A 15,699-nucleotide genomic window follows, 5' to 3' on the forward strand; every position below is an offset into this window, starting at 1 on the left:
TCCACTTCTGCGTCCTCTCCTGGCTCGAACATGATATTGTTTCCTGTCATCTTTCTCACTATGATTTGTATTAGCGGTCTATCTGGAGCATATAAATAAACATCGTAGGGTCATGCAGTTGACACGTCGGGATCTAGGCTAAAATATACCAGGGGTCCCAATAAGGACCATATACAGTGCCTTCGGAAAGTATTCAGACCACTTGACTTTTTAATTAAATAATTTCCCCCCTCATCAATCTACACACAATACCCCATAATGACAAAGCAAAAATAAGTCAATAAATTTTTTAAATACTAAAAAAATATATATATTACATTTACATAAGGTTTCAGACCCTTTACTCTATACTTTGTTGAAGCACCTTTGGCAGTGATTACTACAGCTTGGAGTCACACCTGTATTTGGGGAGTTCCTCAAATTATTCTCTGTAGGTCCTCTAAAGCTCTGTCAGGTTGGATGGGGAGCATTGCTGCACAGCTATTTTCAGGTCTCTCCAGAGATGTTCGATCGGGTTCAAGTCCAGGCTCTGGCTGGGCCACTCAAGGACATTCAGAGACTTGTCCCGAAGCCACTCCTGCGTTGTCTTGGCTGTGTGCTTAGGGGCGTTGTCCTGTTGGAAGGTGAATCTTCGTCCCAATCTGAGGTCCTGAGCGCTCTGCAACAGACTTTCATCAAGGATCTCTCTGTACTTTTCTCTGTTCATCTTTCCCTTGATCCTGACTAGTCTCCCAGTCCCTGTCGCTAAAAAACATCCCCACACCATGATGCTGCCACAACCATGCTTCACCGTAGGAATGTTGCCAGGTTTCCTCCAGACGTGATGCTTGGCATTCATGCCAAAGAGTTTAATCTTGGTTTCATCAGACCAGAGAATCTTGTTTCTCATGGTCTGAGAGTCGTTAGGTCCCGTTTGGCAAACTCCAAGCACGCAGTCATGTACCTTTTACTGAGGAGTGGCTTCCGTCTGGCCACTCTACCATAAAGGCCTGATTGGTGGAGTGCTGCAGCGATGGTTGTCCTTCTGGAAGGTTCTCCCATCTCCACAGAGGAACTCTAGAGCTCTGTCAGAGTGACCATCGGGTTCTTGGTCACCTCCCTGACCAAGAACCTTCTCCCCCGATTGCTCAGTTTGGCTGGGTGGTCAGCTCTAAGAAGAGTCTTGGTGGTTCCAGACTTCTTCCATTTAAGAATGATGGCCACTGTGTTCTTGGGAACCTTCAATGCTGCAGAAATCTTTTGGTACACTTGCCCAGAGCTGTGCCTCGACAGAATCCTGTCTTGGAGCTCTACAGACAATTACTTTGACCTCATGCCTTGGTTTTTGCTTTGAGATGCACTGTCAACAGAGGGACCTTAAATTGACAGGTGTGTGCCTTTCCAAATCATGTCCAATCAATTGAATTTACCACAGGTGGACTCCAATCAAGTTGTAGAAACATCTCAAGGATGATCAATGGAAACAGAATGCACCTGTGCTCAATTAAGAGTCTCAGGGTCTGAATACTTATGTAAATACGTTTTTCTTTCTTTATATATATATATATATATATATATATATATATACATTTGCAAAAATGTCTTAAAACCTGTAACTTAACAAAATGAGGAAAAAGTAATGGGGTCTGAATACTTTCCGAAGACACCGTATAGGGAAGTCGAAAGTTTACATACACATTAGCCAAATACATTTCAACTCAGTTTTTCACAATTCCTGACATTTAATCCAAGTAAAAATTCCCTGTCAGTGAGGTCAGTTAGGATCACCACTTTATTTTAAGAATGTGAAATGTCAGAATAATAGTAGAGAGAATTATTTATTTCAGCTTTTATTTCTTTCATCACATTCCCAGTGGGTTTACACATACACTCAATTAGCATTTGGTAGCATTGCCTTTAAATTGATAAACTTGGGTCAAACGTACAGGTAGCGGGTAGCCTTCCACAAGATTCCCACAATACGTTGGGTGAATTTTGGCCCATTCCTTCTGACAGAGCTGGTGTAACTGAGTCAGGTTTGTAGGTCACCTTGCTCGCACACGCTTTTTCAGTTCTGCCCACAACTTTTCTATGGGATTTAGGTCAGGGCTTTGTGATGGCCACTCCAATAGCTTGACTCTGTTGTCCTTAAGCCATTTTGCCCCAACTTTGGAAGTATGCTTGGGGTCATTGTCCATTTGGAAGACCCATTTGCGACCAAGCTTTAAGTTCCTGACAGATGTCTTGAGATGTTGCTTCAATATATCCACATAATTTTCCTCCCTCATGATGCCATCTATTTTGTGAAATGCACCAGTCCCTCCTGCAGCAAAGCACCCCCACAACATGATGCTGCCACCCCCGTGCTTCACAGTTGGGATGGTGTTCTTTGGCTTGCAAGCCCTTTACCCTCCAAACATAACGATGGTCATTATGGCCAAACAATTCTATTTTTGTTTCATCAGACCAGAGGACATTTCTCCAAAAGTACGATCTTTGTCCCCATGTGCAGTTGTAAACCGTAGTCTGGCTTTTATATGGCGGTTTTGGAGCAGTGGCTTCTTCCTTGCTGAGCGGCCTTTCAGGTTAGGGCGATATAGGACTCGTTTTACTGTGGATATAGATACTTTTGTACCTGTTTCCACCAGCATCTTCACAAGGTCCTTTGCTGTTGTTCTGGGATTGATTTGCACTTTTCGCACCAAAGTACGTTCATCTCTAGGAGACAGAACGGGTCTCCTTCCTGAACGGTATGACGGCTGCGTGGTCCCTTGTTGTTTATTATTTAATTTAGCCCAAACAACTACTGTATTTATTTATTTATTTATTTTGCTCCTTTGCACCCCATTATTTCTATCTCTACTTTGCACATTCTTCCACTGCAAATCAACCATTCCAGTGTTTTACTTGCTATATTGTATTTACTTTGCCACCATGGCCTTTTTTTTTGCCTTCACCTCCCTTATCTCACCTCACTTGCTCACATTGTATATAGACTTATTTTTCTACTGTATTATTGACTGTATGTTTGTTTTACTCCATTCGTAACTCTGTGTTGTTGTATGTGTCGAACTGCTTTGCTTTATCTTGGCCAGGTCGTAATTGTAAATGAGAACTTGGTCTCAACTTGCCTAGCTGGTTAAATAAAGGTGAAATAAAAATAAATAAATAAAAATACTTGCGTACTATTGTTTGTACAGATGAACGTGGTACCTTCAGGCGTTTGGAAATTGCTTCCAAGGATGAACCAGACCTGTGGAGGTCTACAATTTTCTTTCTGAGGTCTTGGCTGATTTCTCTTGATTTTCCCATAATGTCAAGCAAAGAAGCACTGAGTTTGAAGGAAGGCCTCCACAGGTACACCTCCAATTGACTCAAATGATATCAATTTGCCTATCGGAAGCTTCTAAAGCCATGACATTATTTTCTGGAATTTTCCAAGCTGTTTAAAGGCACAGTCAACTTAGTGTACGTAAACTTCTGACCCACTGGAATTGTGATACAGTGAATTATAAGTGAAATAATCTGTCTGTAAATAATTGTTGGAAACATTACTTGTGTCATGCACAAAGTAGATGTCCTAACCGACTTGGCAAAACTATAGTTTCTTAACAAGAAATTTGTGAAGTGGTTGAAAAACGAGTTTTAATGACTCCAACCTAAGTGTATGTAAACTTCCGACTTCAACTGTATATATAGGGATCAGATATATCAGGGATCCTTGGGTGAAAATGATTGGAACCCCTGGTGTAGGGGGATGGTATAAAACAAATGATTAGGCCTATAGCTTTCTTGCCACATTAGTTTAGTAATAATCCGTGATCACCAACGGTGAAGAAAGAGTGTAAAAGCAACAGATGTCATCGTCAACATAAACATGGTCCTCCTTGTCTGTGGGCCAACCCAGCGTGACGGGCAGTATTCATACCGTACGGCAGAGGGAGAGATGTGCCGGTGAACGGTCGACGTCACAGCCACAGGCATCAGACGGATAAGCGAGAGTTGTGTGTACCTTGCCGCTGCTTCATGGCAATAGAGAGAGATGGCGTCCGCATCCCGATGAATAAGCAAAAAAAGAAGAGGAAAGGGGATGATGCTGGACCCTACGCCTAGAGGGGAAACCGTTCAATTCAACATATCAGCGATGGAGGGATTCATCTCTCGTTCACAATCATTTCGCTCCGGGGATGTTAACGCCCTTTTCATGCGTTTTTAAACTCCTCGGTTGATTCCTTCCAACGGAGGAGGTGAGGAGATTGTTGTCCGGTAGGCTACATCTGTTTTCTTCCTCCGCTTCTCTGCCCATCTGACGCAGGGGCGAGGAGGAGAGGAGAGAAGGGGAAGAGAGGGAGGGCGATGGCTGCTGGAGGAGGATGCGGGGAGACGGTGGAGCAGTGCCGGGCAGAGGTGGAGCGTTTGACCCGTGAGCTAGCGGAGGCGAACCGGGAGAAGATCCGGGCTGCGGAGTGCGGTCTGGTGGTTCTGGAGGAGAACCAGACCCTGAAGCAGCAATATTCGGATCTAGAGGCCGAGCAAGAGGCGCTCCGACAGGAGCTGGAGCAGCTACAAGAGGTATCAACCACTTAAAACACGCTATTAAATAACACCCTAAGTTAACCATAAACATTGGCCCATGTGATATAAGTTCAGTGCTTCCTGGAAATGTATTCGTAAACATGCATTTATTAGTTAGCCTCCAAATCCATCTTCATTCGGCCCCAAGCGGGTAGACTACATCCCTTCTAAGGGATGGGTGATGTCAGCGAGATTTGGGCAGGGCCCCCCGCCTCATCCACAGAAGTTGGCACCAGTCAGACACCCCGCAGCGGATCTGAGTCTGTCAGAGATACACAGGCCTCAGCAGAGAACTGGGAGGGGACGGAGAGGGCTTTGTTGTCCGAGCAGGGAGTAGCGTAGTAACTTGATGCTATGCGCAAGTCTGACTCGCAGGTATGGACTTTCCAAGGTGTGCTACTGATGCGCATTTTGGTGCAATGGAATATCATATGTTTGTTGTGGTAGGCTACTTTGCGTGCCTGGGTGGGGGTTGTTAATTATGTGTCAAACAGCTTTTGCATGCCTCTATAAACAGATTTTTTAAGAGATACTGAATTCTGCAATACACTTGAACACCAATGGGGGGAAGTGTTAACCATCTATTCAAAAAGTAGGTCTGTGAAACATTGTGAACGCTATACAGTACTTAGGGAATGGTGTACTATAGTGGCACTATCTATCTGGCTGGCAGACTCACTCAGTGGCACACCCACATTTGTGTTAGTCATGTCCTGCTCTAAGAGTCACACCTCTAAAATCATCAGAGTCGGACAGTGCTCTCTCCTATCCTCTCTTCCTTTACTTTTCCTCTCCCCTCTCTCTCTCACTCTTCTCTCTGTCCTCTGTTCTTTCCTCTCTCTCTCGCTCCTCTCCATATCCTTTGTTCTCTGTTCAGAATTGGTGTCCGTCTCTCTTCTTCCCCACATCTTTTTCTCTGATTGTTCCCAGTGAACACGTGCTTAACAATAAATCAGTCAGTATTTTCAAATTCACTCGAGTTTGATATAAAAACAAAACAAGATTACAAAGCAAATCAAGGGCATCATCAAGCCTGACAGAACTTGATTTAACCAGAATTCTATATTACTGGTCTAATCAAAGCAAGCCTTTTCACCTTTACACTACATATAATCATAATACATATTTCTCCATCAGACTTGGGTTCAAATAAATGTGTATTTGTATATATATGGCGTAAAAGTTTAAAAAAAAATCGGAGTATTTGAGTATTTTTCGAATGTAAGCATTTTCAAATCCACAACCAAAAACAAGTACTTTTTTGTATTTTAATGATTATTTGTATAAACCAAATAGTCAAGCAAATACTTATTTCAAATACTATTTTCAAATACCTGGGTAAATGCATGGGAGTGTATTTGAGTCAGTGTATTAGAATTTTATTCTAATAATAATAATTGTATTAGAACTTTCCAAGTGTATTACCAAATACATAAAAATTACTAATCTTTTCATTACTCATCTACACTGTGCCAAGGTGTAATACATTTTTTACAAATACTCTGTCGATCTGCAACAAACAGTGTTTTCTTTGCCGTATGGAATCTTATGGCAGTATTCATTCACTGGTTTGTTAGCTATAATACAGACGGGTGTGTCTGTAGGCAGCTGACAATGCATTTACAGTAACTGAAGGTCAGTGTGTGTGTGTGTGTGTGTGTGTGTGTGTGTGTGTGTGTGTGTGTGTGTGTGTGTGTGTGTGTGTGTGTGTGTGTGTGTGTGTGTGTGTGTGTGTGTGTGTGTGTGGACCTGGCAGACATTCTGAAGCGCTGTTAGATTGGTTTGGACATGGTGTAGGCAGCCAATAATGAAGGCATGCCTGTGACTTGTCCTGTCCACTCTGTATATGTCATATGCAGTTTAAACCATGTGTATTTAGATGTCAATCAGCTCAGCATTTGCTGTAGTACCCCATCTTCCACTCTCTCTATCTCCCCCTCTCTTTCTTCCCCCACCTCGTTTTGTTTTCTGTGATACTGTGAAGGACATCACACTGCTTGCTGAAAAGCTATCTATTCACCGGCGCGAGTGGGGACACTTCAGGCTGAGGAGTAAAGTTCACACATCCCCATTTGCTACACCACCCCCAGTTCTCTCTCTATTGTTGTCTGTCCCCCTTCTCCTCCTCTCCACCCTCTCCTCCTCTCTCCCCCTTGGCCATGGCCACTGATCCTTAAAGAAAGTCTTCATCTGGTATAGGTTTCCATCAGTCAGCTCAATACCTAATTTAATCTCAATTAACTCCTATCGATCACTAGGTTTCTCAGGCATACCGCTGCTGCTGGGGAAAGGGCTATACTGATCGCAGAATGATCTATCTAGATTGGACCGTTTGTTGACAGTTATCTCACGTCGCTGTAATAAGAGGTTTTCTTTACCACTTTGAGAACAGGTAGATTTCCTACTTTTACTAGTCCTGTGGATAGTAGTCTTTCACACGGTGGTCTGGTCCAGTTGGTGTAGCAGGGAAAAGCTCATCGTAGCTAGAAATGCCTCATCAGCTTCCCTAGGACCTGAAGTAACTGAATGAACTGTCACTTCGTAAACTGAATCTGAGCTTTGATTGGTTTATTGGGGCTGACAGTTGGCTTTGGGGTGCAGAGTTATACTTGGGACGTATGGCAGTATGCAGGGTTGGTACCTGCTAAAATTGGTAAAGTATCAAACATCCACTTCTTTAGGTTTTTCTTGATGTGTTGTGAGCTGGACTACTCTGTTCCTCATTGCTCATTTAGACCAGGTTCAGTTCAGAAGGAAAGCTACTTTAGCTACTTCATACTGGAAACAGTCCACCGTGACCACCGTGTTCCCTCTGTGAGCTTTACTGGAAACAGTCCACCGTGACCATCGTGTTCCCTCTGTGAGCTTTACTGGAAACAGTCCACCATGACCACCGTGTTACCTCTGTGAGCTTTACTGGAAACAGTCCACCGTGACCATCGTGTTCCCTCTGTGAGCTTTACTGGAAACAGTCCACCATGACCACCGTGTTACCTCTGTGAGCTTTACTGGAAACAGTCCACCGTGACCACCGTGTTCCCTCTGTGAGCTTTACTGGAAACAGTCCACCGTGACCATCGTGTTCCCTCTGTGAGCTTTACTGGAAACAGTCCACCATGACCACCGTGTTACCTCTGTGAGCTTTACTGGAAACAGTCCACCGTGACCACCGTGTTCCCTCTGTGAGCTTTACTGGAAACAGTCCACCGTGACCACCGTGTTCCCTCTGTGAGCTTTACTGGAAACAGTCCACCATGACCACCGTGTTCCCTCTGTGAGCTTTACTGGAAACAGTCCACCGTGACCATCGTGTTCCCTCTGTGAGCTTTACTGGAAACAGTCCACCGTGACCACCGTGTTCCCTCTGTGAGCTTTACTGGAAACAGTCCACCATGACCACCGTGTTCCCTCTCTGAGCTTTACTGGAAACAGTCCACCGTGACCACCGTGTTCACTCTGTGAGCTTTACTGGAAACAGTCCACCGTGACCACTGTGTTCCCTCTGTGAGCTTTACTGGAAGCAGTCCACCATGACCACCGTGTTCCCTCTGTGAGCTTTACTGGAAACAGTCCACCATGACCACCGTGTTCTTTCTGTGAGCTTTACTGGAAACAGTCCACCGTGACCACCGTGTTCCCTCTGTGAGCTTTACTGGAAACAGTCCACCGTGACCACTGTGTTCCCTCTGTGAGCTTTACTGGAAACAGTCCAACATGACCACCGTGTTCCTTCTGTGAGCTTTACTGGAAACAGTCCACCATGACCACCGTGTTCCCTCTGTGAGCTTTACTGGAAACAGTCCACCATGACCACCGTGTTCCCTCTGTGAGCTTTACTGGAAACAGTCCACCATGACCACCGTGTTCCTTCTGTGAGCTTTACTGGAAACAGTCCACCGTGACCACCGTGTTCCCTCTGTGAGCTTTACTGGAAACAGTCCACCGTGACCACTGTGTTCCCTCTGTGAGCTTTACTGGAAACAGTCCACCATGACCACCGTGTTCCTTCTGTGAACTTTACTGGAAACAGTCCACCGTGACCATCGTGTTCCCTCTGTGAGCTTTACTGGAAACAGTCCACCGTGACCACCGTGTTCCCTCTGTGAGCTTTACTGGAAACAGTCCACCATGACCACCGTGTTCCCTCTGTGAGCTTTACTGGAAACAGTCCACCATGACCACCGTGTTCCCTCTGTGAGCTTTACTGGAAACAGTCCACCATGACCACCGTGTTCCCTCTGTGAGCTTTACTGGAAACAGTCCCCATGACCACCGTGTTCCTTCTGTGAGCTTTACTGGAAACAGTCCACCGTGACCACCGTGTTCCCTCTGTGAGCTTTACTGGAAACAGTCCACCGTGACCACCGTGTTCCCTCTGTGAGCATTACTGGAAACAGTCCACCATGACCACCGTGTTCCCTCTGTGAGCTTTACTGGAAACAGTCCACCATGACCACCGTGTTCCCTCTGTGAGCTTTACTGGAAACAGTCCACCATGACCACCGTGTTCCCTCTGTGAGCTTTACTGGAAACAGTCCACCGTGACCACCGTGTTCCCTCTGTGAGCTTTACTGGAAACAGTCCACCGTGACCACCGTGTTCCCTCTGTGAGCTTTACTGGAAACAGTCCACCGTGACCACCATGTTCCCTCTGTGAGCTTTACTGGAAACAGTCCACCATGACCACCATGTTCCCTCTGTGAGCTTTACTGGAAACAGTCCACCATGACCACCGTGTTCCCTCTGTGAGCTTTACTGGAAACAGTCCACCGTGACCACCGTGTTCCCTCTGTGAGCTTTACTGGAAACAGTCCACCGTGACCATCGTGTTCCCTCTGTGAGCTTTACTGGAAACAGTCCACCATGACCACCGTGTTCCCTCTGTGAGCTTTACTGGAAACAGTCCACCATGACCACCGTGTTCCCTCTCTGAGCTTTACTGGAAACAGTCCACCGTGACCACCGTGTTCCCTCTCTGAGCTTTACTGGATGAAAGGGAAAAAGAGAGACTTTGTCATAAATGATTCATCATAGCATGCTCTGCTTTCATCATGGTAGTGTTGTGCTAGACAGTCAGTTTCATTTCATGGGAATGTACAAGCCTGATTGTTAATTATCAACTCAAGCACCTAACAAGATCTCCTCAGCGTACAGGTAGCAGGAGTCAGTGATTCTAAGCACTATCAAGTGTTTATGCTAGATATTTCCCTGAGCCAAATTTAAACCTGAATTTAAACCAACATTCTCTAATTCAGACATTAACCTAGTGACAGTCTGCCTTCTGCTTTACGTCTTAAGTAATTTTGTTAGTTCTAAAACATGATGTAATTGACTCCTGGTGTAATATAATCATTAGGTAATTGAGTTCTTCAGAAGGCCTGGTATAATCTAATAGCCATTGGTTAACAACGGGACAGGACCCAGAAGGACCAGCCTTGGCAATAAGATCTACTGACAGCTTGATGTTAATCAGCCTGCTCCGCAGTAGCCCATTAGATTGGTTTTGAAGGGAGGTATATTTAGGCTCCGCTCATGTTATTTATTTACTTTGGGAACGTAACGTACACTCACTCCATCCAGGAATTGGTGCATTAATTTGTTCATTGGAAGTAGTTTTCAAAGAGTAGGTTATAGTACCATGTAGTACAGTGAGCTCCAAAAGTATTGGGACAGTGACAATTCTTTTGATTTGGCTCTGTTCTCCAGCACTTTGAAATGATACAATTACCACAAGGTTAAAATGCATGCTGTCAACTTTAATTTGAGGGTATTTTGTGTTTCAGATGATTTTGTGTTCAGTAGAAATAAATGGTCAATTATGTATTGTGTCATTTTGGAGTCGCTTTTATTGTAAATAAGAATATAGTAGTTTTCTAAACACTTGTACATTAATGTGGATGCTACCATGATTACAGATAGTCCTGAATTAATCGTGAATAATGATGAGTGAGAATGTTACAGATGCACAAATATCATACCCCCAAGACATGCTAACCTCTCACCATTACCATAACAGGGGAGGTTAGCATTTTTGTGGGGGTACACAACTTTCTCACAACGCACAACTCACTACTTTCTCACCCATCATTATTCACGATTCATTCAGGATTATCCGTAATCATGGTAACATCCACATTAATGTAGAAGTGTTTAGAAACATATTCTACAATAAAAGAGACTCCAAGATGACACAATACATAATTGACCATTTATTTCTACTGAACACAAAATCATCTGAAACACAAAATACCCTCAAATTAAAGTTGACAGCATGCATTTTAACCTTGTGGTAATTGTATCATTTCAAAGTGCTGGAGAACAGAGCCAAATCAAAAGAATTGTCACTGTCCCAATACTTTTGGAGCTCACTGTACTACATGGTACATTATTTACCATTTATTTCTGTTGGGCACAAAATCATCTGAAACACAACCAAAACAAACAGCAAATGCATCCAACAAATGTGTAGAGTTACAAGCTTGATATAGTCATTGTGTGCTAGGAATATGGGACCAAATACTACAGTTTTGACTACTTTAATACACATTTAAGTGACATTGTCCCAATACCTGACAGTCTCCACTTGTATCATTTCAAATCCAAAGTGCTGGAGTACAGAGCCAAAATAACTTCAAATGGGTCACTGTCCCAATACTTTTGGAGCTCACTGTATACGTACTGTGTTGTATGTTTACAGAGCTACTTCATTTAGCAAACTCAATCTCAAATGGAGAGAGAGAGAGAGAGATGGAGAGAGTATAAGGCCAGGGAGGAAGTGATGAGGGAATATCAGTAACTGTTAAGAGTGCTTGAAGTGAGCGTTTTCCATTTCCTGTGTAAAGTGCACCAGTGTCTGGGAGGAGCTGGGTAGAGTAAACAGGCTATCTACACCTCTCTGCTATACATTCCTCTATCTAAGCCTGTAAAGCCTCCCTCACTCTATAGCTATACATTACACACACATTACATCATGCCACATACACACACCTGTATCTATGTCTGCCCCTTATTCCTCTCTGCTATACATATTACACACACACCTTTGTGGCCCTAACCCGCCTACAGTACTGCTGTGTTGTCGACTATATTCTCACCAACAGCATTTTCCTAAATCCATCCGTCTCGCCATCCTTTAACTTGGTCCAATAGTCTTTATATTGTTCAACCCTAGGCTATCAGTGATAGTGTAATGAGCTTGTTGTGCTACATTGTCTCTCTGCTTGTCTCTGTTCTTGCATTGAGAGATGAATGATTCATGTGTGACCCTTGTGAAGGGGGTTTTAAAATGGGGAAGGGTTTTATGGTCACGCGTTGGACGCAAGGACTGTTTAAAGGGGAAGTAGGGGGAAGGGTTTTGCGGTTGATTGTAAATATGATGATAAATTCAGCGTGCATTAGCAATGCAGTCAGGCAAAATCAGAAACGCCCGACGCTCAACGCCCATGATGTCATACACAAACAACCAATGGGATGTGTCCTTCTCTAGCTTGACAGAGTATACTGTATATAATCAAGTTGTCCCTAGACGCTGATCCCAGGTCAGTTTTCTGTTCTAAGGCCCCATGGTTAATTTTAGAATGTGTGGGAAGGTAAGCTGATCCTAGAACAGTGTCCAAGAGCCACTGCTACCTGGATCTTACCTTGACAGGAAGCAAATGGATCCATGTCTGCATGTCTATGCTAAAGCATTAGTGTGAGTTACGGTATAGCTACTGACCGTCTATCATTGACTCTCAGAGCGAGGAGAATGACTTAGGTCTATTAGGAAAGAGCATTAGCCCACTGCATTATGTCTTGACCACTGTAGGGTATAGTGTAGTTGGCTGGGAATCTATCCCTCATCTGATCATGCTGCTATTGTGCAGAATTATCTAAAATACTGAAATGCTAAGAGAACCTTTTCTGCACACTTACTGTAGTGTGTTAGTGAATCTTTTCAGTTTATTTTGGGCAATTCACTCTGGGCAAAAAAATAAGTGAGGCCTACTTTGACTGAATGGCTAAAGTCTCACAGACCTTTCAAACCCCAGAGTGGAGGAAGTCCCTTATCGGTAGGCTAACTTTTCTTCAACAGCTACTGTAGCTGGCCTGCTTCCAAGTGGCAACCTATTCCCTGCATAGTGCACTACTTTTGACCGGAGCCCTTTAGGGTGCCATCTGCCTCTCTCATTAAATGATGGATTCTTCCTCTTGGTCACATGTTCACAGGCACCTAAGAGACAGCTGGTAAAACCTCTGGATGCCTGATGTCAGTCTGTATTACTCACATAGAGCACAGGGATAGGCTGAATAATTCAACAATATGAGGCTGTGGCTCTCCCATAATTAACCCTTAGACTCCTGAGAGGGTGGCTGAGAGCAGTATCTCATAAGTGTTCCTAGAGTGGTTGTTGATGTAGTGGTTGGAGGGAAGGGGGGAGACGATGTGACCTGACTGAAAGATTCCGTCCATCCCTCCAGACACATCTCAGAATACCATCCATGCATGATAGAACACCATCATATTACACGCACGCGACACACACACGGGCATGTTCCCCCCGAGGTGGAGACTAGCGAGGAAGCAGAACAGAGACACAGAGAGATCGCCCTCTCACTATCAGTTAAACGTGTTGTGTTCAAGCTGGGTTAGAGCAAAATCTACCCACCCTGCCTATCTCCTGTTCTATTCCTGGTCCTGTCCACCCAACCCAAGGTTATCTTCCAGAGAGGGTGTACTTCAAAAGGCCTGTGTTCTGTGCTGTGCTGCAGTGGGGCTCCTTCTTCAAAGAGCACTGAGTCTCCCACGTCTGCAGCCCTCCTGGGCCCTGTATTGATTAGTATCTGTTTAAGGCTGCTGAGCCATGTGCTGCTAACCCTTAGCTAGCGAACTCTCTAACTCAGCTAATCAGGACACAGTGAGAGGGGCATACAAACCGGGCATGCGGTAAGGATAAGGTGTATTGTGCTGATTGATTCTGAGGCTCATGCACAGTGTTTGATGAGAGTTAACCTGCAAAAACACCTCATATGATAGATAGGTCATTTCTTCATGGGCTGTGTTGCGTGATTACCTGTGGACTTATGGGGGTTTGATGGGGAGGAGATGGATACAGTACATAACTGTGTGTATGCGAGGCGCAGGCATACAGTCGAAGTCGAAAGTTTACATACACCTTAGCCAAATGCATTTAAACTCAGTTTTTCACAATTCCTGACATTGAATACAAGTAAAAATTCCCTGTCTTAGGTCAGTTAGGATCACCACTTTATTTTAAGAATGTGAAATGTCAGAATAATAGTAGAGAGAATGAATTATTTCAGCTTTTATTTCTTTCATCACATTCCCAGTGGGTCAGAAGTTTACATACACTCAATTAGTATTTGGTAGCATTGCCTTTAAATTGATCAACTTGGGTCAAACGTTTCGGGTAGCCTTCCACAAGCTTCCCACAATAAGTTGGGTGAATTGTGGCCCATTCCTCCTGACAGAGCTGGTGTAACTGAGTCAGGTTTGTAGGCCTCCTTGCTCGCACACGCTTTTTCAGTTCTGCCCACAAATTTTCTATAGGACTGAGGTCGGGGCTTTGGGATGGTCACTCCAATACCTTGACTTTGTTGTCCTTGAGCCATTTTGCCCCAACTTTGGAAGTATGCTTGGGGTCATTGTCCATTTGGAAGACCCATTTGCAACCAAGCATTACTTCCTGACTGATGCCTTGAGATGTTGCTTCAATATATCAACATAATTTTCCTACCTTATGATGCCATCTATTTTGTGAAGTGCACCAGTCCCTCCTGCAACAAAGCACCCCCACAACATGATGTTGCCACCCCCGTGCTTCACGGTTGGGATGGTGTTCTTCGGCTTGCAAGCCTCCCCCTTTTTCCTCCAAACATAACGATGGTCATTATGGCCAAACAGTTCTATTTGTCTTTCATCAGACCAGAGGACATTTCTCCAAAAAGTACGATCTTTGTCCCCATGTGCAGTTGCAAAACGTAGTCTGGCTTTTATATGGCGGTTTTGGAGCAGCGGCTTCTTCCTTGCTGCCCAGCCTTTCAGGTTATGTCGATATAGGACTTGTTTTATTGTGGATATAGATACTTTTGTACCTGTTTCCTCCAGCACATTCACAAGGTTATTTGCTGCTGTTCTGGTATTGATTTGCACTTTTCGCACCAAAGTACGTTCATCTCTAGAAGACAGAACGCATCTCCTTCCTGAACGGTATGACGGCTGCGTGGTCCCATGGTGTTTATACTTGCGTACTATTGTTTGTACAGATGAACGTGGTACCTTCAGGCGTTTGGAAATTTCTCCCAAGGATGAACCAGACTTGTGGAGGTCTACAATTTTTTTTCTGAGGTCATGGCTGATTTCTTTTGATTTTCCCATGATGTCAAGCAAAGAGGTATTGAGTTTGAAGGTAGGCCTTGAAATACATCCACAGGTACACCCCCAATTGACTCAAATGATGTCAATTAGCCTATCAGAAGCTTCTAAAGCCATGACATTATTTTTTGGAATTTCCAAGCTGTTTAAAGGCACAGTCAACTTAGTGTATGTAAACTTCTGACCCACTGGAATTGTCATACAGTGAATTATAAGTGAAATAATCTGTCAACGATTGTTGGGAAAATTACTTGTGTCATGCACAAAGTAGATGTCCTAACCGACTTGGCAAAACATTAGTTTGTTATCAAGAAATTTGTGGAGTTGTTGAAAAACGAGTTTTAATGACTCCAACCTAAACTTCCGACTTTGTAACTGCCGAAATAAAGGAAACACCAACATAGTGTCTTAATAGGGCGTTGGGCCAACACAAACCAGAACAGCTTCAGTACACCTTGGCATAGATTCTACAGGTGTCTATTGGAAGGATGAAACACCATTCTTCCACAAGAAATTCCATAGTTTGGTGTTTTGTTGATGGTGGTGGAAAACGCTGTCTCAGGCGCCACTCCAGAATCTCCCATAAGTGTTCAATTGGGTTGAGATCTGGTGACTGAGACACACACACACACACACACACACACACACACACACACACACACACACACACACACACACACACACACACACACACACACACACACACACACACACACACACACCATTTAAGCCCCCTATGGTCCTCTGAGACCCCTCTTTCAAAGTCACAG

General features: G+C 44.1%; 1 protein-coding gene across 3 annotated transcripts in view; it reads left to right on the forward strand.

Annotated features, from left to right (window-relative positions):
- The first annotated feature begins 3,903 nt into the window (after positions 1-3,903).
- Positions 3,904-15,699, forward strand: part of LOC139565632 (protein bicaudal D homolog 1-like) — a 34,457-nt gene continuing 22,661 nt past the window's right edge. The window contains exon 1 of one of the 3 annotated variants that reach the window (XM_071386088.1): positions 3,904-4,551. In XM_071386088.1, coding sequence (XP_071242189.1) covers positions 4,336-4,551 — 216 coding nt within the window. In that variant the 5' untranslated portion in view covers positions 3,904-4,335. The remainder of the gene's footprint in view (positions 4,552-15,699) is intronic. The other 2 variants (XM_071386089.1, XM_071386090.1) reach the window with 2 other exon arrangements.

This window comes from Salvelinus alpinus, chromosome 37 (genome assembly GCF_045679555.1).
Source record: "Salvelinus alpinus chromosome 37, SLU_Salpinus.1, whole genome shotgun sequence".
Taxonomy (NCBI): Eukaryota; Metazoa; Chordata; class Actinopteri; order Salmoniformes; family Salmonidae; genus Salvelinus; species Salvelinus alpinus.